Source organism: Gossypium arboreum, chromosome 11, assembly GCF_025698485.1.
Source record: "Gossypium arboreum isolate Shixiya-1 chromosome 11, ASM2569848v2, whole genome shotgun sequence".
Taxonomy (NCBI): domain Eukaryota; kingdom Viridiplantae; phylum Streptophyta; class Magnoliopsida; order Malvales; family Malvaceae; genus Gossypium; species Gossypium arboreum.
Window position 1 is genome coordinate 109393362 of NC_069080.1, and position 18732 is coordinate 109412093.

Sequence of the window (18732 nt, forward strand, 5' to 3'; positions counted from 1 at the left end):
TTGCTTTTTTTTTCTTTTAATATTGGTCGGTTTTTATGGTGGTAAGGAGATGCACGTGATAAGTGAATTTTGTGACACGTGGAATCAGACTTTAGATATTACAAAAGTAAAGGGCAGTTTCGGATATACAATGGATAAAAGGTAGGTTCTTTGACACGTCATTCATTACTTTAGTGGGCCAGCTTAAAATTTTTTGATAAATTCCATCAAATGTCACTAAATTATTAATAAGTTTATGGTTTGGTCGTTTAATTTTAAAAAGTTACAAAATGATCACTGAATTATTTGAAAATTTTCATTTAAGCAACTTAACTATTTAAACATTTTTATTCAAATTACCGGGCTGTTAACTTTTTTTTTAAAGCTCAGCTAGCGCGCTGTAAGCTACAATTCGAGAATCGATATAGTAGATCAATACCATTGACGAGTAGAAGAAGATATTTTAGACCTAAATCAATCTAATAGTCAGTGTTAGACATCAAAGAATAAAGTGGTTTAGATTTTGGTTCACATACTTGTGATATTCAAAACTATTTCATGGAAATAACTAAACTATAGAAGAAAAAGGGAATGAAAGCTTTTGACTAGTGCAAGCGATATAACAGAAAAAGCCATACAACAATGATTTTAATAGCTTAGTGACTTAAATAAAAAATTTTGAATAGTTCAATAACCATTTTGTAACTTTTTGTAGTAGAGTAACCAAAATGTAAACTAATTAATAGTTTAGTGACCTTGAGTGAATTTACCCTTTTTTTTTTTTACTTATTTCCCTTTTCAACTTTTTTTTATTCTCTTTTGAGTTAATTGCATCATATATCCCAAAATTATAACCTTCATTCTAAATTGGTCCTAAAACTTTAGAATATTCTAATTACATCCCTCAAACTATTGAGATTATATCAATAAAGTCCTTCTATTACTAAAACCAATAGTTTAACCAATAAATGAGATGTCAAATCTTGTATGGCATAGTTTAAATAAATTTTAAAAAAATAGATGTTATAAACATCTTGGTTTTAAGTTTTCCTAAGCTTTTACAAAAGTTTTCTTACTTACTTTTTATTTTCAGTTTTATTTTGTTTTTAATTTTTACTGTGCAATAATATTTTACTTTCTTTAATTTTTATTTTAAATCATATCACATAAGATTTTGACATGTCATTCCACGTTTAAATTAATGGCTTTAATAATTGAAGGACTTAACGATATAATATCAATAGTTTAAGGATATTATTGGAATATTATAAAGTTTAAGGACCAATTTAAAAGAAAATCATAGTTTTGAGATGTTTAATATAATTAACTCATTTCTTTTCAAAAGCAAACTTACCTTCTATTTTTCATTTTATATGCTATTATTTTATCTAATAATTGAGGGTATAAGATTCTTTTCTAACTTAATTATTTTTTTATATTATTACTTATTTAAATATTTTAATTAGTTAGGATTTATTACTTTCTGAATAAATTTATACATAATATAAAACTAGCTCCATTTGGGAGTCATTGAAATTAATAGGGTAATTTAGTTATTTTACAATTTTAATAAGGGCAAATTAGGTTTTTGGAAAAATTAATTAGATTTTAAATTAAAAATACTTTTATTAAGATTAAATATAGCCAATTTTGGTAATAAAATTTTAATGTATTATTAAGTGTTTTGAGAAAAGTTAATTAGATTTTCAATTCAATAAATACTTTTATTGAGATTTTATTTTATTGGATAACTTTTATTGAGATTAAAGAAAAATAAAATTTGAATTAATATTATTATTTATTAGTATGTATAAAATTAGTTTTTAAGAGTTTAATCAAAATAAAGAATATTTTATTAAATCAGTTTGTTCAAATAATAAAGATTTAGATAAACGAAAATACTAGATTCAAAACTTATTCATTAAACTTTTTTAATTTCTTGAGTACATATGATCTATTCTTGTCACAAATCAAATACATTCAGGATATCCTAAGCCACATAAAAATATAAGACAACAAAATAGTTCTTACTCTAATAAGCTCTTCTCACCATTACTATTACAAACTTTAAGATGAGTTCAACCCTATTAATGTCACATATAGAAGAGCTATTTGGAAACTCCGATATTTTTCCGTACAAGACTTGGTATTTGGTTTGCTGTGAACAAATATTTTTCAATTTACGCATGTTCCATTCTCCATACATTTTTGAGACCTAGCATTACTATATATATCAAAGACCTATTTGGAAACTCCAATATTTTTCCTTACAAGACTTGGTATTCAGTTTGCTGGAAACTCCAATATTTTTCCTTACAAGACCTGGTCTGTTTACTTATGCTCTATTATCCATACATTTATGAAACCTGATGTTGGAGATCACGTTGGTGCACTTGCTGGTGCGAGACAAGAAATGAGTACCTTGGGCATGTTCAAAGAAAGTTCGAACAACAAACGCAACTAACACGATTCGAACTCAAATCACACTAAGGTAGTAAACAGCCTTAACTATCAAGCCATCGCATGGAATTCTCTTTTTTAAGTACTTTATTCATATGGTGATAAACAAAAACAAAAGAGTTACCATCAATGAATAAAGTACTGAAAATGTATCAGTTCAATATTTGAACTCAAAGAAGACCATATTGCTGATATAAAGGGACTGACTTCCACTATTGATAGAATTTTTCTTTGCCCTTTGCTCATTTGGACCAAAAATTGCCTGATAATTGGTATATGGAAGTTTTGTATACACATGCCCTAGTTTTTTACGCTGGCTGGTGGTAACTGAGCTTGAATTTGTTTCAGAACAACAATGAAAATGTACAAGTATTATTTCCCTATCAAGCAGCATATCAAGCTGGAAACAGCTTTATTTATTTATGCAATGATGCAACCGACCTTTAATTTCTGCAAGTGCCTTTAGATTACTCTCCTTGATTTCTTCTTCTCATCACCAAAAGAAGATTTTTCTAACATAGACACATTAAACAGGATCTGGATGCAGTTCTTTCTAGCAATTTCGGAAGCGGTATTTCTTTTGATATCAATCAAGTATTGAAAAGTATCAGGATCCCCAAGTTCTTCAACGGCATCATTATGTGTAGATAGAACTGCAAGAACACCCAATAGCTCATCAACAAGTATACCTTCTTTGATCTTCTGTAGGATTATCTTCACTGCTCCTATTTTAGTAAACTTGTCTTGGTTCTCATATACTTTACAAAGGCTGCATATTGCAGAGGCAGCTTCTTTTATTGCCAATGGATGTCCTACACATATTACTTCAAGTAGGGGTGCAAGAGCACCGGAACTTCCAATGATGAACTTGTTTAAGTCGAGTGCCGATAATGATACGAGAGCAGCTATAGCATTTCTCCTTGTTTCATCGGTTCCATACTTCATAGATTCAGTAAGCAGAGGGATGGCACGAGGATGTCCCCCTACGAGGTGCTTATTGTGGTCATCAGTCAAAATGTTTAAAACTGTTGTGATCAAATCTTCCTGGAGCTCTGGATTTGACTCGACCTTGGTTAACGATAGCGGACTGAGCAATCTAGAGATGGCATCATTGAGCTTGGAAAAAGCTTCCCTACATGATGGTTTTGCCTTTGTCAGCAATTGAAGGTCTTTAGCAGCGTCGTTCTGATCAGGAAGTGAAGACGACAACTTTTCAAGCAACAACTCTACTAAAACTCGATCCACCATAGCGCATTTTAGGTTACCATCATTCAACCAGTTCTGAAAATTGATAACATGCAGTCACCACATATGATTTTAAGAAGAATAAAAACCAAATTTTATATGCTAAAAAAGGCAAAATGTTGAAGCTCTATAGTTTTGGAAGTTCAACCTCATTAACAATCATTACAGAGAGTAATCTGCATTACCTATTAAACTTTAATCTCATTAACATTGGAATGGTCAAAGATCAAACAATGTAGTTCCGTTTGTAACAAAATTAGCTTTGCATGCATAATGCAACTTATTATCTATAAAAGATTCTTCAATAAAGCCAAGAATTAGAACATTTACCAGTAGCTTTAAAGAATGAATTACTGATAGACAAGAAACCTTATTATGCAACAAACCAACCAAAATAATAAGTTTATGCTTAAAGAAAAACCAATTTACCAATACAGAAAGGTTAAAAGTCTAACCTGGCCTGAACCCAAGATCACAGGTTGCACATCCAAGAATGCTCTATCTCCGTCACCCCTTCCAAGACCAACCGTTTGATTCAGCTTCATCTCTTTTAAAAGAGACAAGAGTCTTTTAGATTCGTTCATTATATCAATTTTGTAGGTAGCATCATCTTCAGGAATCGTTGTCACCACTCTTTCCACTACTTTCTCTAAATCTGTTTCATCCCCTACTGCTGATGACTTTCTTTCTTCAGCCATTGAAGATGTTTCTTCCCCTGTTGCTGATGACGCTTCTTTTTCAGTCATTGAAGGCGTTTCTTTTTCAGCCATTGAAGTTGTTCCTGCCCCTATTGCTGATGAGTCCCCTTTTTCAGCCATTTAAGAAGAAAAGAATAACAGGTTCTTTTGAAATAGAAAGGAACAAGATCTTAACACCCAATGAACAGAAAGGAAGATGTAAGTGCTGAAATTACAGGGATCAAAGCTTTCTTGGCGTTCTAATAGCAAAGAGATAAGTGGAAGAAAAAGATCGTAATTTGGAGTGAGTTTTTTGGCGCTCTTCCTTTGTTTTAGTGAAAAGAAGAGAGCCGTATATTGTGCATGTTGATACTCTAACTACATATAGAGGTGAGATATGGATTTCATGTCAAATAGGCTTATACTTGCTGACCTCTTTTGCCATCTGTCAAGCAATTCTCAAAAAATATTTTTTTAACTTATTCCGTATTATCTTAATTAATTGAATTAAGTGAATTTATTTACGAAAAAAAAAGACTAAAGAAATAAAAGAAGTTAAAATCATCATTATAATTTCATATTATTTGAGTTTTTTAATTTAATATTTAAATTTAACTTAAAGAATTTATAACTTAAATCAAATCGTATCATGTAGCCTAATGAATGTTTCATATGTATATTCTAATTAATAATAATTTTGTTGTTTAAATTTTGATTAAAATTAAATTAATCGATCTAATCGATTTAATTCATTAATCATTCGGTTATTCGATCTAATTTGGTCGGAAGTCAATTAATGATTTTTAGAAGTTCGGTTATAAGTTAATTCAGTTTAAAATTCGATAATAAATCGAACTTAATAATTAATAATACAAATTATACGTAATTTTAATTCGTTAATTGAATCAAATGAACGTTATCAATTTATTTATTTTTATATATTTTATACTTGTTTTAACTAAAAATAAAAAAATATAAATTTCAATTAATCGATTAAATTAATCAAAATATTTCGATTCAGTTAATTTTTTAAAAAGTTTTGATTCAATTAACTGTTAAAAGAGTAAAAATTTTATTAATTCAATTAATATTAGTTCGATTGTATTAAAGAACCGTAGTTAAATATGCAAAACGATAAATACCACCTAAAATATAAACATGCTATTGATGGATTGGTGGTGAGAATAATTTATATACCTATATAGATACTGAAGGTCCAAGGCTTCTTCCTTTTCCTACACCTGACACATCCATTATGCTCTCTCTTTACATTATAGAAAAATGGTTAATTTTAGTTTTGATCCTTGTAATATATTTAAATTAGAAATTTAATCTTTATACTTTAATTTCTAATATAAATTGATCCTTATATTTGTATAATGTTATTAATTAATGTTGTTAGCTTTTCGATTGAAAGATTGCGTAGTTATATATAATTTGAATACCTTAAAAATTTTAGAAATTAACACGTTGCTTCCCATTTTTTTAGGTTTGCGTCGCTTTTCTTGATATTATAAGGCAATGGTCAAATTTTAATTTTGGCCCCTAGATCATGCTGAAACTTAACATTTAATTTATATACTTTAATTTTGACATAATTTGGTCCCTACTTTTATGATATCATTAGTTAGTCTGAATAGTTAATATTGTTAACTATTTCAATCAAAATGCTAACATCAATTTTTCTTGAGAACACTATTCCAACAAAAATATTATTCTATTATGACAATTTCGAATGGTCATTTTTTAGAAAAAAAAAACCGTAATCAACATTTTCAATGTCATTTTTGTTGTTCCATAACTATCAAATGAATTTTTTAAAAATTTCAAATATCCGGCCAGAAAATTTAATATAAGAAATTTAACAGTGGTTACAATTGGACCTAAACTTTTAATTCGAAAAGTAGAGGACTATATTTCTAAAAATAAAATTAGGTGGACTAAATTTCAAATGTACAAACTTAGATAATATTTTAACCTTCAAATTTTTACTTTATAATTTGGTACAAACAAATGATTAACCCTACACAAAGCATGGATCGAAAATCATACTAGTTAACAATGAAAATTATGAATGAGGAAATTAATATTTAAAATATTTTTTTATATTTATATAAATCATTGATTTTAAATATTTTTATTTTAGTAATTCATGAATAAATTAGGTAAAATCTAAGTTTTGAAAATTTGAGATTTAAAATTATTTCTTGAAAATCTATATTTTTCATAGTAAGAAGAAATTATGCAATGTGTAGATGTTAAGAATTATTATTTAAAAAAATTAAAACCAAATTAATACAAATATGTGAATTTTGGGAGATAATTTTGTTATTATGTCAATTTTGATAACTATCGCACCATCTTTTCATTACCGAAGTTAGCGACTAATGACCAAAAAAAATGGACACAATTAGTTGGATGATCATTTTATAACTTTTTTACAATTGGGTGATCAAATGAGAAACTTAAGCATATTTTGATGACATGTAATATAATTTATCCTAATATTTTAATAATAAAAGTAATTTATAATTTATAAACAAATGTTGTATGATATAAAAATATGAATATCTTAATAACATGAATATAATTATTTATTTAAATCTTACTTAATTTTATTTATCACTTTTAATTCTAATGTGTCATTATTTGCTTTTATATATATATATATATATATATATATATATATATATATATAAAATATAACTTCAAATTAAGTTTTAATTGGATATTAATTATTATTAAATCTATACAATATATTATTATAAATTAAAATTTTATTATTAAAGGAAAATGTTATAATTTATGCTCTCATTGAAATGATTTTTAAAAATTTAGGTTTGAGTTTTAACTTGGTGTAATTATTTAGTAGACTAACAATACTATTATATAATTATTATGAGTTAATTGAAAATAAAGCACTGCATAAATACCAAAAAGTTTTGTAAAAATGCTATTTGACATATTCTTATAATATTTATTTTATATTTAAATTGTTGTCACGAAATTAGATATAAATATAATCTTTAATTATGTATTAATTTAAAGATTAATAAATGATTTTCACACTTACCTAATTTTGTAATTCATTTGGGTATAGCTCACACCATCATACAACTATATAAATTCAATCATATGCTCCATTTTGAACAATCAACATGAAAACTTTCAACTTCAAACATTTCAAGAATCCACATGGGAGAAATTAATTTATCAAGACATCACTGCAATCATATGCTGATTCTTATTCTTGTGAATTCTTGCTTGCAAATTTTATAATTCAGAAGCAATTGTACTGACAATGTTAAGGATGGAAACCAGAATCATGTATCTTCAGAATAATCAGGCCTTAAGACCTCTCTCTTATTCATCAGATGATAACAGAAAACAACTTAATTCACAAACAGCTCATGATTTAAAGAATCTACACAAGTTCTATGATTAACATCCATGATGCTATGAAAGCACAACGTTTGCTTTCACCAATCATGCCAAGAACGTATTAAGTCGCTCTATACATAGTTTAAAAGAATTAACATTCATAAACTCTGAACCCCGTTACCTTTATAATATTTTTCTCCTCTTCAATCACACCCTTGATGTAGGCTGAGTTCATGTTTCCAGCTTGAGTAACATATGATTCTCTCTCCTATGAAGAAAAATACACCGATGATATTCATCATGAGATACCAACAGAAAACTTCCTACAAAAAGAAACCACGTATTGGGATAACCATTACCTCCTCGTAAATGTTTCTCCAAGTCCAAAACCCCTTCACGTCAATATCAATCAAATTTCCTTTCTTGTTGGTTTCCATAAAGCTTTCCTAGGAAACACACCAAACGAAATGCATAATTCAGTTTAGTTTGTACAAACCCTCAACTAAAGAATGGTCATGAAGGTGCAGTTTAATTCCTTTTTTCAATTCCATCTCTTTCCATTTTCTCACCAACCAAGATGAATTTCAAAATGTGGTTAACATGTTGCATGTAAAATCAGGTCATAAACAATTTTAGGGACATACAAATAGACAAAACTCCTAGGTGCTTGACCAATTACATGTTTCTCCTAACTAAAAGAGTTGGGACTCAAGTTCATGCTTCCCACAAAGTTGTACCTTCTACAAAATAATTGAATATGCAAACAAAAAGACCCAAGTTTGACAGAATGTTCACTGTATACCATCAATAAAGAATCAAATGCCATAAGAAAAAAAAGACGTAAATGCACGTCCAAGAGTTCTACAAGATTTGAGGTTTAAGGTTCCAATCCCTTCTCCCCCTCATTAGGATTTCTCAAACCTACCAAAACTTAACCAATTTGAAAATGTAAATAAATGGATGATATAGAAGAATGTAATGTGAGGAATCAGAAACGAGAAGTTTACAAGAAAATATTAAAGGCAACCTGTGTTGCAAAGAAATTATTGGAAATTATTGGTTTGACAGCATTTTGATCTCCAGCTATGCCCTTAAACCTTTTCAACTCATTCTCTCTCTGCCCACAACGGTCATGCATGTCAGCCAACGCAATTGCCACCATTTCACCCCAAATGACATTTCAACAGTACGTGATAATATAAAAAACCCAAACCTCAATATCACTAAAAAAGGTGAAGCATAGAAAAATCCTAATGATCATTGATCAATGATCACCCACCAGAAAAAAGAAAACAATAGGTAAAGTAATAGTTTTTAGCTATATATATGACTAGGGGAATATAGGTATTTATTACCACTTTAGAAAGGCACTACCATCCTGTGAGCAGCAGGGGATGGCAACATGGGCTCTTTTGTGGGTTCTTGTGTGATTCGCCACTGAACCTCCACTTCAAAACTCTGCAACATTCTCCACCTTTTTACATAAATAAATAAGTTAAACAATAAGCAAACTATGGCCAAATCATTTTGGTAGCGAAGATCATTGGTTTGGCCAAATCATTTTGGTAGCGAAGATCATTGGTTTCCCATGTCATTATCTTGGCCTTCTATTGAGTGATTTTAGTTGCATCTTCGGCACAGCCCACAAAACCCAAATGACTGATTTCTAAAATAGAGAGTAATGTAGTCAAAAGCCTCATTGACCATCCATAAATGTATCACCCAACAAATAGACATGTATCTTGCTCCTTATGTTCAGTCCAACTATAACCAGGATCCTTAACAATCTGCTTTTCACTCATCAGCTCTCTTATAACTCTTACATCATCCCATCTTCCTAAAGATGAATAGATATTGGCTAAAAGCACATAAGGGGTAGAGCTCTCAGGGTCCAGGCGAAAGAGTTCCTCTGCTGCCTGTTGAGCTAAACTGACATTACCGTGGACTCTACAAGAACTAAGCACAACTTCCCATACAATTGGATCATCTCTATATGGCATCTTTTCCATAAGGAGCTCTGCATCATGAAAATGACCAGCTCGGCTGAGACAGTCAATGATGCAAGTATAATGATCCAATTCTGGGTAAATTCCATGCTCACTCTTCATTGAGTTGAAAATCCTGAACCCCAAGTCTACTAATCCTGAGTGGCTACAAGCAGTCAAAACAGCAATAAAGGTTACAGCATCAGGTTTCGCACCTGATGCAATCATGTCTTCATATAGATGAACCGCCTGATCTCCATATCCATTCTGGGCATATCCATGTATCATCTCATTCCATGTAACGATGTTTCTGACAGGCATCATATCAAAATGCTTCCGTGCCCCATCTATGTCACCACATTTACAATACATATCAACAAGAGCAGTGCCTACAAACACGTCACTCTCATAACCATCTTTTACTATCTGAGAGTGGACCTGCCTACCTTGAAATAAAGAAGATAATTTTGTGCAACAGCTCAATACTGTGGCATAAGAGAACTCAGTAGGCAACATTCTACCCTGTCGCATTTGCTTAAAGAGCATGAAAGCTTCTCTGTTTAGAGAATTAAGAGTAAGACCTGCAATCATAGAATTCCAACAGACAATATCTAACTCTGGCATGGAAGAAAATATGTGCTCTGCCCTTTCTATCTTCCCACACTTTGAGTACATGCCAATCAGCCCACCAGCAACATAATTGTCAGTATGAAGAGCAGCCTTTTGCAAGGCAGCATGGACCTGTTTTCCACCCTCCAGAAAGGCCATTCCAGCACATGAGCCAAGGATGACAGTCACAGTAGTCCGATCAGGTTTTACACTTTGAAACTGCATTTCCCTAAAAAGATCTATTGCTTCTCTGTGATTCTCATTCTGGGAATAGCCAGAGATTATAGCATTCCATGAAATAACACTTGGGCATGACATGTTATCAAACATTTGACGTGCAGTTTCAACATCTCCACACTTTATACACGCTGCAAGCATATTAATATATGTAACCTCATCAGGTTTAAAACCACTAAACTGCATTCTTTGAAAACACTCAATAGCTTTCCCACTATTTCCTTTCTGGCCATATCCAGCAATCATTATATTCCAGGACACAACACTGGGTTTTCCCAAAGTATGGAAAACCATCTCAGCACTCTTCATAATCCCATTCTTAGCATACATATCAAGCAATGAGTTGCTCAAATAAAGATCACGTTCAAATCCAAGCTTAAATGCAAGACCATGTATTTGTTCTCCAAGTACAACATTACGTAATAATCTATCTCCATTTTCGTAACAGCCAAATTCATCATACTCTCCCCCCTTTGCACAAACACTCAAAACAGCAGACAATGAAATGGAATCAATCCGAACCCCTTTCCGAGACATCATTCTAAACATCTCCAAAGCCTCAACGACCCCGTCAATCCTTCCTAACCCACCCATCATTGAAGTAAATGTAACCTCATTAGGTTCATCAATGTCGGCAAAAATTTGAACAGCTTCCCTCATAACCCCACATTTAGCATAAACAGACAATAACCCATTACAGACAAAGATATTCTTATCAAGACCAATCTTAATGACAAGACCATGACATCTCTTCCCAAGCTGCAAATCAAAAACACTTCCACAGGCACTTAAAACGCTAGCAAAAGTAATATGGGTGGGCAAAAAACCTTCCAAAACCATAAGCTTATAAACATCCAAAGCTTTTTCCTGGTACCCATTTTTTAACATTACACTAATCAGGTTGTTCCAGGAAACAACGTTTCTTTCAGGCATTTGTTCGAACACTTTACGGGCAAAAGTTAAGTTCCCAGTTTTGCAATAGAAACTCAAAACGGCGTTCCAGGAATAAATGTCCTTCTGAGGGGTATTGTGGAATGTACAATGAGCATATGCTGGGTCGTTGCATTTGGAATAGAGTTCAATGAGACGGTTGCATAGGAAAGTATTGCTTAAAAGGTTGGTGCGAAGAATGTAAGCATGGAGGACTTTGCCTAGCAGAAGAGATTTGTTGTCTATGCATGTTTGCAAAAGGTTAGCTATGCCCTTCATGTTGCTTTTGCTTCCCACTTGGCTGTATTTCTTGCAGACTGGTAAACACCAATTCAAAAAACAAATGATGTCAAGATAAATTGGGTTAGTCAATTCTATTCTACCTTATCAGCTATGGAGCTCCAATAAAATGAAATCAATCATATGCACATAAGTGAAAGCCGAACATCAAACAAAGTCGAAAGGATGTGTAGTTGTGTACCTAAAATCCAGAGTCGAGGCTCGGATGTGCAGCGCGGAAAAATGGTTTCAAATAGCGGTGGAGCAGCAGCCAGTTCGCACCACCACTAAGAGAGCAGACAATATCTCATGACTCGAGCAGAAGAAATGTTGTAAGTGAAGTTTAGGCTGTAAAAAATGACCTCATTTAATTTCCTTGTCCGTCGGAAGGAGAGGGCTTTTGGTCAAGTCACTGAAGGAGGCCGGGACAGTAGTGGACTATAGAGGTGAGAAGCTTGTTTGGCGGCGGGGTGTCTTGTGTTTCATGGCCGGGCTACCGCCCGAGTTCCGAGTTTGGAGAAAAAATTTAGCCTGGTTTAAAATATAGGGCTCCGCCCTTTCATTTAAGGCTCAGGCCTGGTCTTGTCTACCCTAATTTTTTAAGTGAAGTAACCCAATTGTTGTTTTTTTTTTTGGTCAATTTTAAAAAAGTTTTAAGTTGGTCGGAGTTTTCTTTTTGTTCAGTAGAGCTTATCATTTTTTTGTCATCCATTTTATTATTATTAATTTTGGGTCATTTTCTGTTACTTGTTTTAAGACTTATGAAGTGGCTGAGTTTAAAATTGATATAATAACATATTTAGTTTTTAATGATTATATATTTTATAAATTTGATCTTAATTTTAATAAAATTAATAAATTTAGCATTTAACTTTTACATATTATATCAATTTAATCATAATATTTATATTGATATATTTAAAATTATTTTATATTCATATTAAATAAAATAATTATATTAATATTTAAAAAATCCTCTTCTCCTCCCATTGTCCCTCCTCTCCTCCACCGTCCCTGGGGAGGGTAGGAGGAAGGAAGGAAAATGTATTTTTTAAATATTAATATAATTTTTTTATTTAATATTAATATAAAATAAAATTTTCATATATTAACATAAAATTATAAATAAATCGATATAATACGTAAAAGTTGAGGATTAAATTTGTTGATTTTATTAGAATTAAGATCAAATTGATAAAATATGTAATTGTTAAGGACTAAATTATAATTATACCAATTTTAAAACCGCCATGTCATCCTCCTGTCCAAGTCTTATCAGCAATTAATAGAAAAAGACGAAAAGAGATTAACCCAATAAGTTTGGTGGCCAATTTAAAACTTTTTATAATTAGGTGACTAAAAAATAAATTTGACTATAGTTAGGTGACTTCTATTGTAATTTTCTCAAATTAAATGTCTACTACTATAATGTAAATATTTATAAATATTAAAATGATTGTATATCAAATTTCAATAAATAAAATATATAAATTTATTACATATTAAATTAAAAATAACTTAAAATTACATTGGTTTAACTATTTATAAATATGGACAAGGTTATACAAAAATTTAGGTCCATATTTTTGGTTGAGTTGAACTTGAATAAATATAAAGTGTGTTACCATTATACTTAATCTAGAACTGAACTCGACCCAACCATAAATACCTCTAATTGAGTTCATATCATCGACCTATAATATATATGTAAATAATTTGCAAATAGAAATGTAAATAGTTTAGAAAATTATTTTATCTATTGATTTACGGCTAGAAGTATGATTTAGAAAATAATTTGTTAAAAAAAATTGATGTTTAATTTCCTCATAGATAGTAACAAGCTTGCTTTAGTATTGTTTCTCGTTATTTTTAAAATGTGCCTTCAGATTTATAAGTGATGTTAAATAGGCAACTTTTAAAACTAAAATTGCTTTTGAATCTAAAAGCAAAAGTAATATTTTTTTAACTTTTGCATTTGAGAAAATAAACATTTTAATCCTTATTTATAATTTAATGTATTTTATTTAATATTTATATTGAATTGATAAACCGTAATTTATACATATTTCTATCCCATGCTTAGCACATTTATGGATGGTTTCTCTTTAGATTTGGTGAATTCTATGCTCCTAATTCTTTAATTTCATATTTTATACTTAGGTGAGTATAGGAGAGTAAAAAGAGCAAGAAACAGGCCGAAAATGGAGAAAATGGACCCACATGGGAAATCAACACGGCCTGGACTTCCTCACACGGGTAAGCCACACGGCGATGTCCATTTGGCAAGATCGAAGCACGACTTACACGAGTAGACTACACATCTGTGCCTATTTAATAGCCTTGACCACGGGCTGGAGCAATCGCACACGGGCGTGTCCTTGTCAAGCCCAAGTATAGTCCTATTCGGAAAAGGCCACTTTTGAGAGCTCTTAGGTATTCAAAAGCCTATTTAAACACCTGAGGAGACACTTAGAAGAGACACACGGAGTAGGAGGCAAGGAATTACTCAAGGGAAGCCGATTTGATCCATCTCAAAAGCCGGATTCATCATCAAGACTGAAGATCTCCCTTCAATTTCCATTCAGGGGTTTTTGGGTTTTCTTTATGTTTTGTTATCTTTATTCTTTGAGATGTTTTCATTTATAATTATGAACTAAACCCCCTAAATACCTAAGGAGAATGAAACCTAAGATAGATTTTGTTATTATTATCTGAATTGTATGATAAATATTTGACTTGTTCCTAATTATATGTTCTTTATTCTTGCTTTAATATTCCAGGATATTGATTCAAGTTAATGCTCTTATTCAGAGGAGGAAAAGACCCTGTCTAAGAGTAAATTTGTCGTAATTAAGCGGAGTTGATTGCACGCCTAGAGATAGGGTAACAAGATTTTGCCGGATTAGGGTGAAACCTAATAAGGGAGTCCATAGATCGAGTTAATGCAACACTAGGTGTTAATTAGAAAGAGATTTCAATTAATCAACCTAGGGTTAAATGTTATTAGTCTCGAGAGAGATAATAATATAACTTAAGGATTTCTACGGATTAAGTCAAATGAAAAAATCGTCTGATTCAGAGTCAAATAACAAGTGAAGTCTAAGTGGATTTTTCCTTGGAAATTGTCTTAATCAATCGAGTTTTCTCAAAAGCTTTTCCCTAATTTTCTCTCTGTGCATCCTTAGTTTAGTTAATTAGTTTAGATAAACAAACACCTTAATTTTTAGGCTAGATAATAAAAAGGAAGTAATTATTAGTACTCTTGGTTCCTTTGGGTTTGACAATCCGGTCTTACTAAAGCTATACTACTGTTCGATAGGTACACTTACCTTCATCGTGATAATAGTTAGTTTCAAAAACGATTAATTATAAATTTTTAAAACCTGTCGCGAATATCACGTACCATGAATACATAATTATTTCATTATTTAAATTTATTTTAAATAATTAATATTTATATATTTATATTTATAATGGTTATATTTTAATATTTAAAATATAATTTATATATTCAAAACAAAATGTACAAATAATTAACATTAATTCCTTAAAAATACTTAAAATTTAAGATTAATGTTGTTTTTCAAGAGCAGTTTTTAACAATAATACTAAACAGTTAAATTTTAACTTATTTTTAATAAATACTTTTCACGATACTTTTGAAAAATTATTAAAAAAATAATTCGTAAATAAAATGCATGCTTCATAAGTTGTTGAGTGCCAATATTGCAAATAAAAAATATGAAAGTAGTATTTCTCTAAATCATTTTGAAAAAAAAGTAGGGATAAAATAAAATAATAAAAATTGATTCCATATCTGTTTTAAAAATTAATTATTTTGAAGATAATAAATGTTATATTCTAAAAATATTAATTTTAAAATTCGAAAATGGAACGTGCGCCAGCAATACTTCATACCCAAAATATAAAAATGTATATTACCAAATATTTTATGAGTGTAAGCCCACTTTTAACGTGGCCCATGAAACATGGCTTTGAATGGTTGCTCTTCTTTTTTTTCTTCATGCTGCCTTTGTAACATACATTTAATATTGATGAGTCCCATTCTTCATTCTTGCCCCTCTAATTGGTCTATATATAGATCCATGATCTCCTCCATATAAGGTTATTTGTACTTCCACTCTGGCAAGATAGAAGCTAAGTTTTTCCCCTGAACCTTTCCCTGCCTATCAGCCTCCATTCAAAGATTCTCATCACTCTAGAAAGGGGAAAAAAATTAAAGTACACAAGATTCTCTAAGATTCTTTTGCTAACAAAGTTTTCTTGCCAATATGTTACTTTCTCACCATCCATCTTTCATCTCATCATTGAAGTCAAGACTCAGTCTTCCATATCTCTACACTCAGCCTCACAGGCTGTCCATTCCCTACACACCGGTATTCAAGAATAAGCCTCTTCCATTCTTTGCCATAACCCAACATTTCTTCTCTACATTACCCTCCAAGAATCACCAGCCGCTCCTTAAATCTACACCCCAAAGTTCGGCACTTCCTGTTTTTCCCCTTGATGATGAGGAACATAATGTTGAAACAGTGAACAATCAGCTACCAGAAAGATCCCAACAAGAAGACAAGAGCTTCTGGGGTGCTGTTAGTTTGATTATTGGTACGGCTGTAGGGCCTGGAATGTTGGGTTTACCCGCTGCAACGATAAAATCAGGTCCACTTCCATCAACCATTGCCATTATTCTTTCTTGGGTTTATGTTATTTCCTCCATCATTCTTGTTGCAGAACTAAGTTTTGCAGTAATGGAAGAAGAGGGTGTAGCGGAAGTGAGCTTTACTGGCCTTGCAACAAAGGCATTAGGAAGTCATTTTGGTGCTTTTGTTGCGGTCATTTATGCCTCCCTTAGTTTTTCTTTATTAGTGGCTTGTGTTTCAGGAATTGGTTCAATAGTGTGTCAATGGTTTCCTTGGATGAATTTGTTATTGGCTCATGCTTTGTTTCCACTAGCTGCTGGGACTGTTATTATGTTCTTTCCGTTCAAGGTCATTGATGTTTCAAACAGGCTTTTATGCTTCCTCATGCTTTTCTCCATTACTGCATTGGTGGCCATTGGTTTATCTGTGGCCAGAGCAAATGTATTATGCTCCTTTGCCCATGCCTCATGGAGTCTATCATCAATTTTGCCTGCAATTCCTGTTACTGTACTCACATTAGGATTCCATGTTATCACTCCTTTTATTTGCAAGATTGCTGGAAATTCAGTATCCGAGGCTCGAAACGCAATACTGATCGGAGGGGCTGTTCCTTTAGTTATGGTTGTGTCATGGAATTTGATTGTTTTAGGACTGGCTGGAAATACCTCCCCCAAAGACCCTATATCCCTTTTACTTTCAGTGAATCCTTCTGCTTTGTCTGCAGTTCAAGGCTTTGCATTTTCTGCTTTGGCAACTAGCCTGATAGGATATGCTGTAAGCTTTCCAAAGCAAGTTCTTGATACTCTGGAACTGATCCTAGGGAAAACAAATTTGCAAAAGCAAATTCCTTATCAATCTCAATTGGTCTCTAATGGTTCAGGCAAAGTTGGTTTTGTGATTTATTCGAGTCAGCATGAATGCGGAAAGTTCGGGAAAGTTTCATTTCGATCTGCTTCAGAAGATGAACAACTGTTAAGAACAACTGACCTTAAATCATTAGAAATATTTGTAATGCCACTAGTGCTCAGTGCTCCAGTTCTTATAGCTTCCTTCTTCCGCTCAACTTTTTCAAAAGCCCTTGATTTTGCTGGGGTTTATGCAAACTGTTTCCTCTTTGGCATCCTTCCCCCTGCAATGGCATATATACAGCAGTCAAGGAAGAAGCTCAGGTATTTGCCTAAATATACCAATGTACTGCATATACCTGACAGAACAAAGATAAATATGTGCACTGCATTTTCCCCATTTCTTGATTAACATCTTCAATTTGACAGGTTCTCGATCCTCCCGGGAGGAGACGTGGCGCTTGCACTACTTTTTGGCGTCGCAGTTGTTTTGGGGATATGGCATTAGATGACTAATAGGTAGTTCTGACAGAAAAAAAGATTGTCTTTTCAGACTGACATGAAAGATATCTTCTATGTAGTTAAGATCGATTCATTAGTTGAAATGAATTCTAATATTGAAAGTCTTTCAGATAGCAATATTGTATTATTTGAACTGCAAACAATGAATATAAATCATATTAAACTGAATGTCTCAGCAGGTGTTAATCATCTGATTTCTATTTCATATCTTTATTAGAGATACTTGAACAATCTGTCTCATGTGAAGAGGCAGATCTCCTTAAATGAAGAAGTTGAGATCCTTTTGGACTAAGATTTTCATAAGGAATCAAAATGATACAACATTTTCATTTTGATACTAAATTCAGACCATGCTTCCTGCAAAATGTCAGTGAGAGATTACTTTTTTCTCCCTCTATGCATGAACCATCACCAACAAGGCAACATCTATATGGTATGGAAGATACAGAATCCCTGAAATCTGAACTAATAAGTTCAGTCTCTTGTTGCTCTTGTTCATATCAATATATCAAATTAATTTTTGCTTGAACCAGCAATAAGAAAGTTTACCTTACAAATTAATTGTAACCGTTAATAGATGATGGTAAAGAAAGATGGCATCTTTGAGATTTTCATTATAGCATCAAAATAAAGCATTGAGAGTGTAAGAGTGGGAAAATGAAGGCAGTTGAGAGTGAAAGTGGACTTATTTGGGACTCTTTGGTTTGTTTGGGTTTTTTTTATTAAGAATGAGAAATTGGAAGTACTTTTGATGGTTGTGTGTTTTACCGAGGAGAATGGGAGAGATGGATTTGGGTTCGTTGAAGTGAAAGCAACAAAGGAAAAGAATTTGTTTGAATCAAGTGCAACTTGAGCTTGTTATAGCTTGAGCTTGGTTTGATTCAATTATGCATGATAATTTGTTTGAACCAAGCAGAGAAAA

The 18732-nt window shown here is 31.8% G+C and overlaps 4 protein-coding genes across 4 annotated transcripts; 1 reads left to right on the forward strand and 3 right to left on the reverse strand.

Moving 5' to 3' along the window:
* Positions 1-2901: 2901 nt before the first annotated feature.
* LOC108471592 (U-box domain-containing protein 9-like) lies at positions 2902-4502 on the reverse strand. Its single transcript, XM_017773188.1, has 2 exons — positions 4140-4502; positions 2902-3720 (listed from the first exon to the last, which is right to left on the reverse strand). Exons 1-2 carry the CDS (start codon positions 4500-4502, stop codon positions 2902-2904), a joined length of 1182 nt encoding a protein of 393 aa, XP_017628677.1.
* A 3191-nt stretch (positions 4503-7693) lies between these two features.
* LOC108470534 (pentatricopeptide repeat-containing protein At4g20770) lies at positions 7694-12430 on the reverse strand. The gene is made up of 4 exons (XM_017771879.2): positions 11985-12430; positions 9098-11820; positions 8102-8188; positions 7694-8010 (listed from the first exon to the last, which is right to left on the reverse strand). Exon 2 carries the CDS (start codon positions 11780-11782, stop codon positions 9461-9463), a length of 2322 nt encoding a protein of 773 aa, XP_017627368.1. The 5' UTR covers positions 11783-11820; positions 11985-12430; the 3' UTR covers positions 7694-8010; positions 8102-8188; positions 9098-9460.
* Positions 7894-8904, reverse strand: LOC108471591 (uncharacterized). The gene is made up of 3 exons (XM_017773187.1): positions 8770-8904; positions 8102-8188; positions 7894-8010 (listed from the first exon to the last, which is right to left on the reverse strand). The coding sequence occupies exons 1-3, from the start codon at positions 8902-8904 to the stop codon at positions 7894-7896; spliced, it is 339 nt and encodes a 112-aa protein (XP_017628676.1).
* A 3412-nt stretch (positions 12431-15842) lies between the features above and the next one.
* Positions 15843-17978, forward strand: LOC108472781 (uncharacterized). The gene is made up of 2 exons (XM_017774337.2): positions 15843-17612; positions 17718-17978. Exons 1-2 carry the CDS (start codon positions 16075-16077, stop codon positions 17794-17796), a joined length of 1617 nt encoding a protein of 538 aa, XP_017629826.1. The 5' UTR covers positions 15843-16074; the 3' UTR covers positions 17797-17978.
* The last annotated feature ends 754 nt before the right edge of the window (positions 17979-18732 follow it).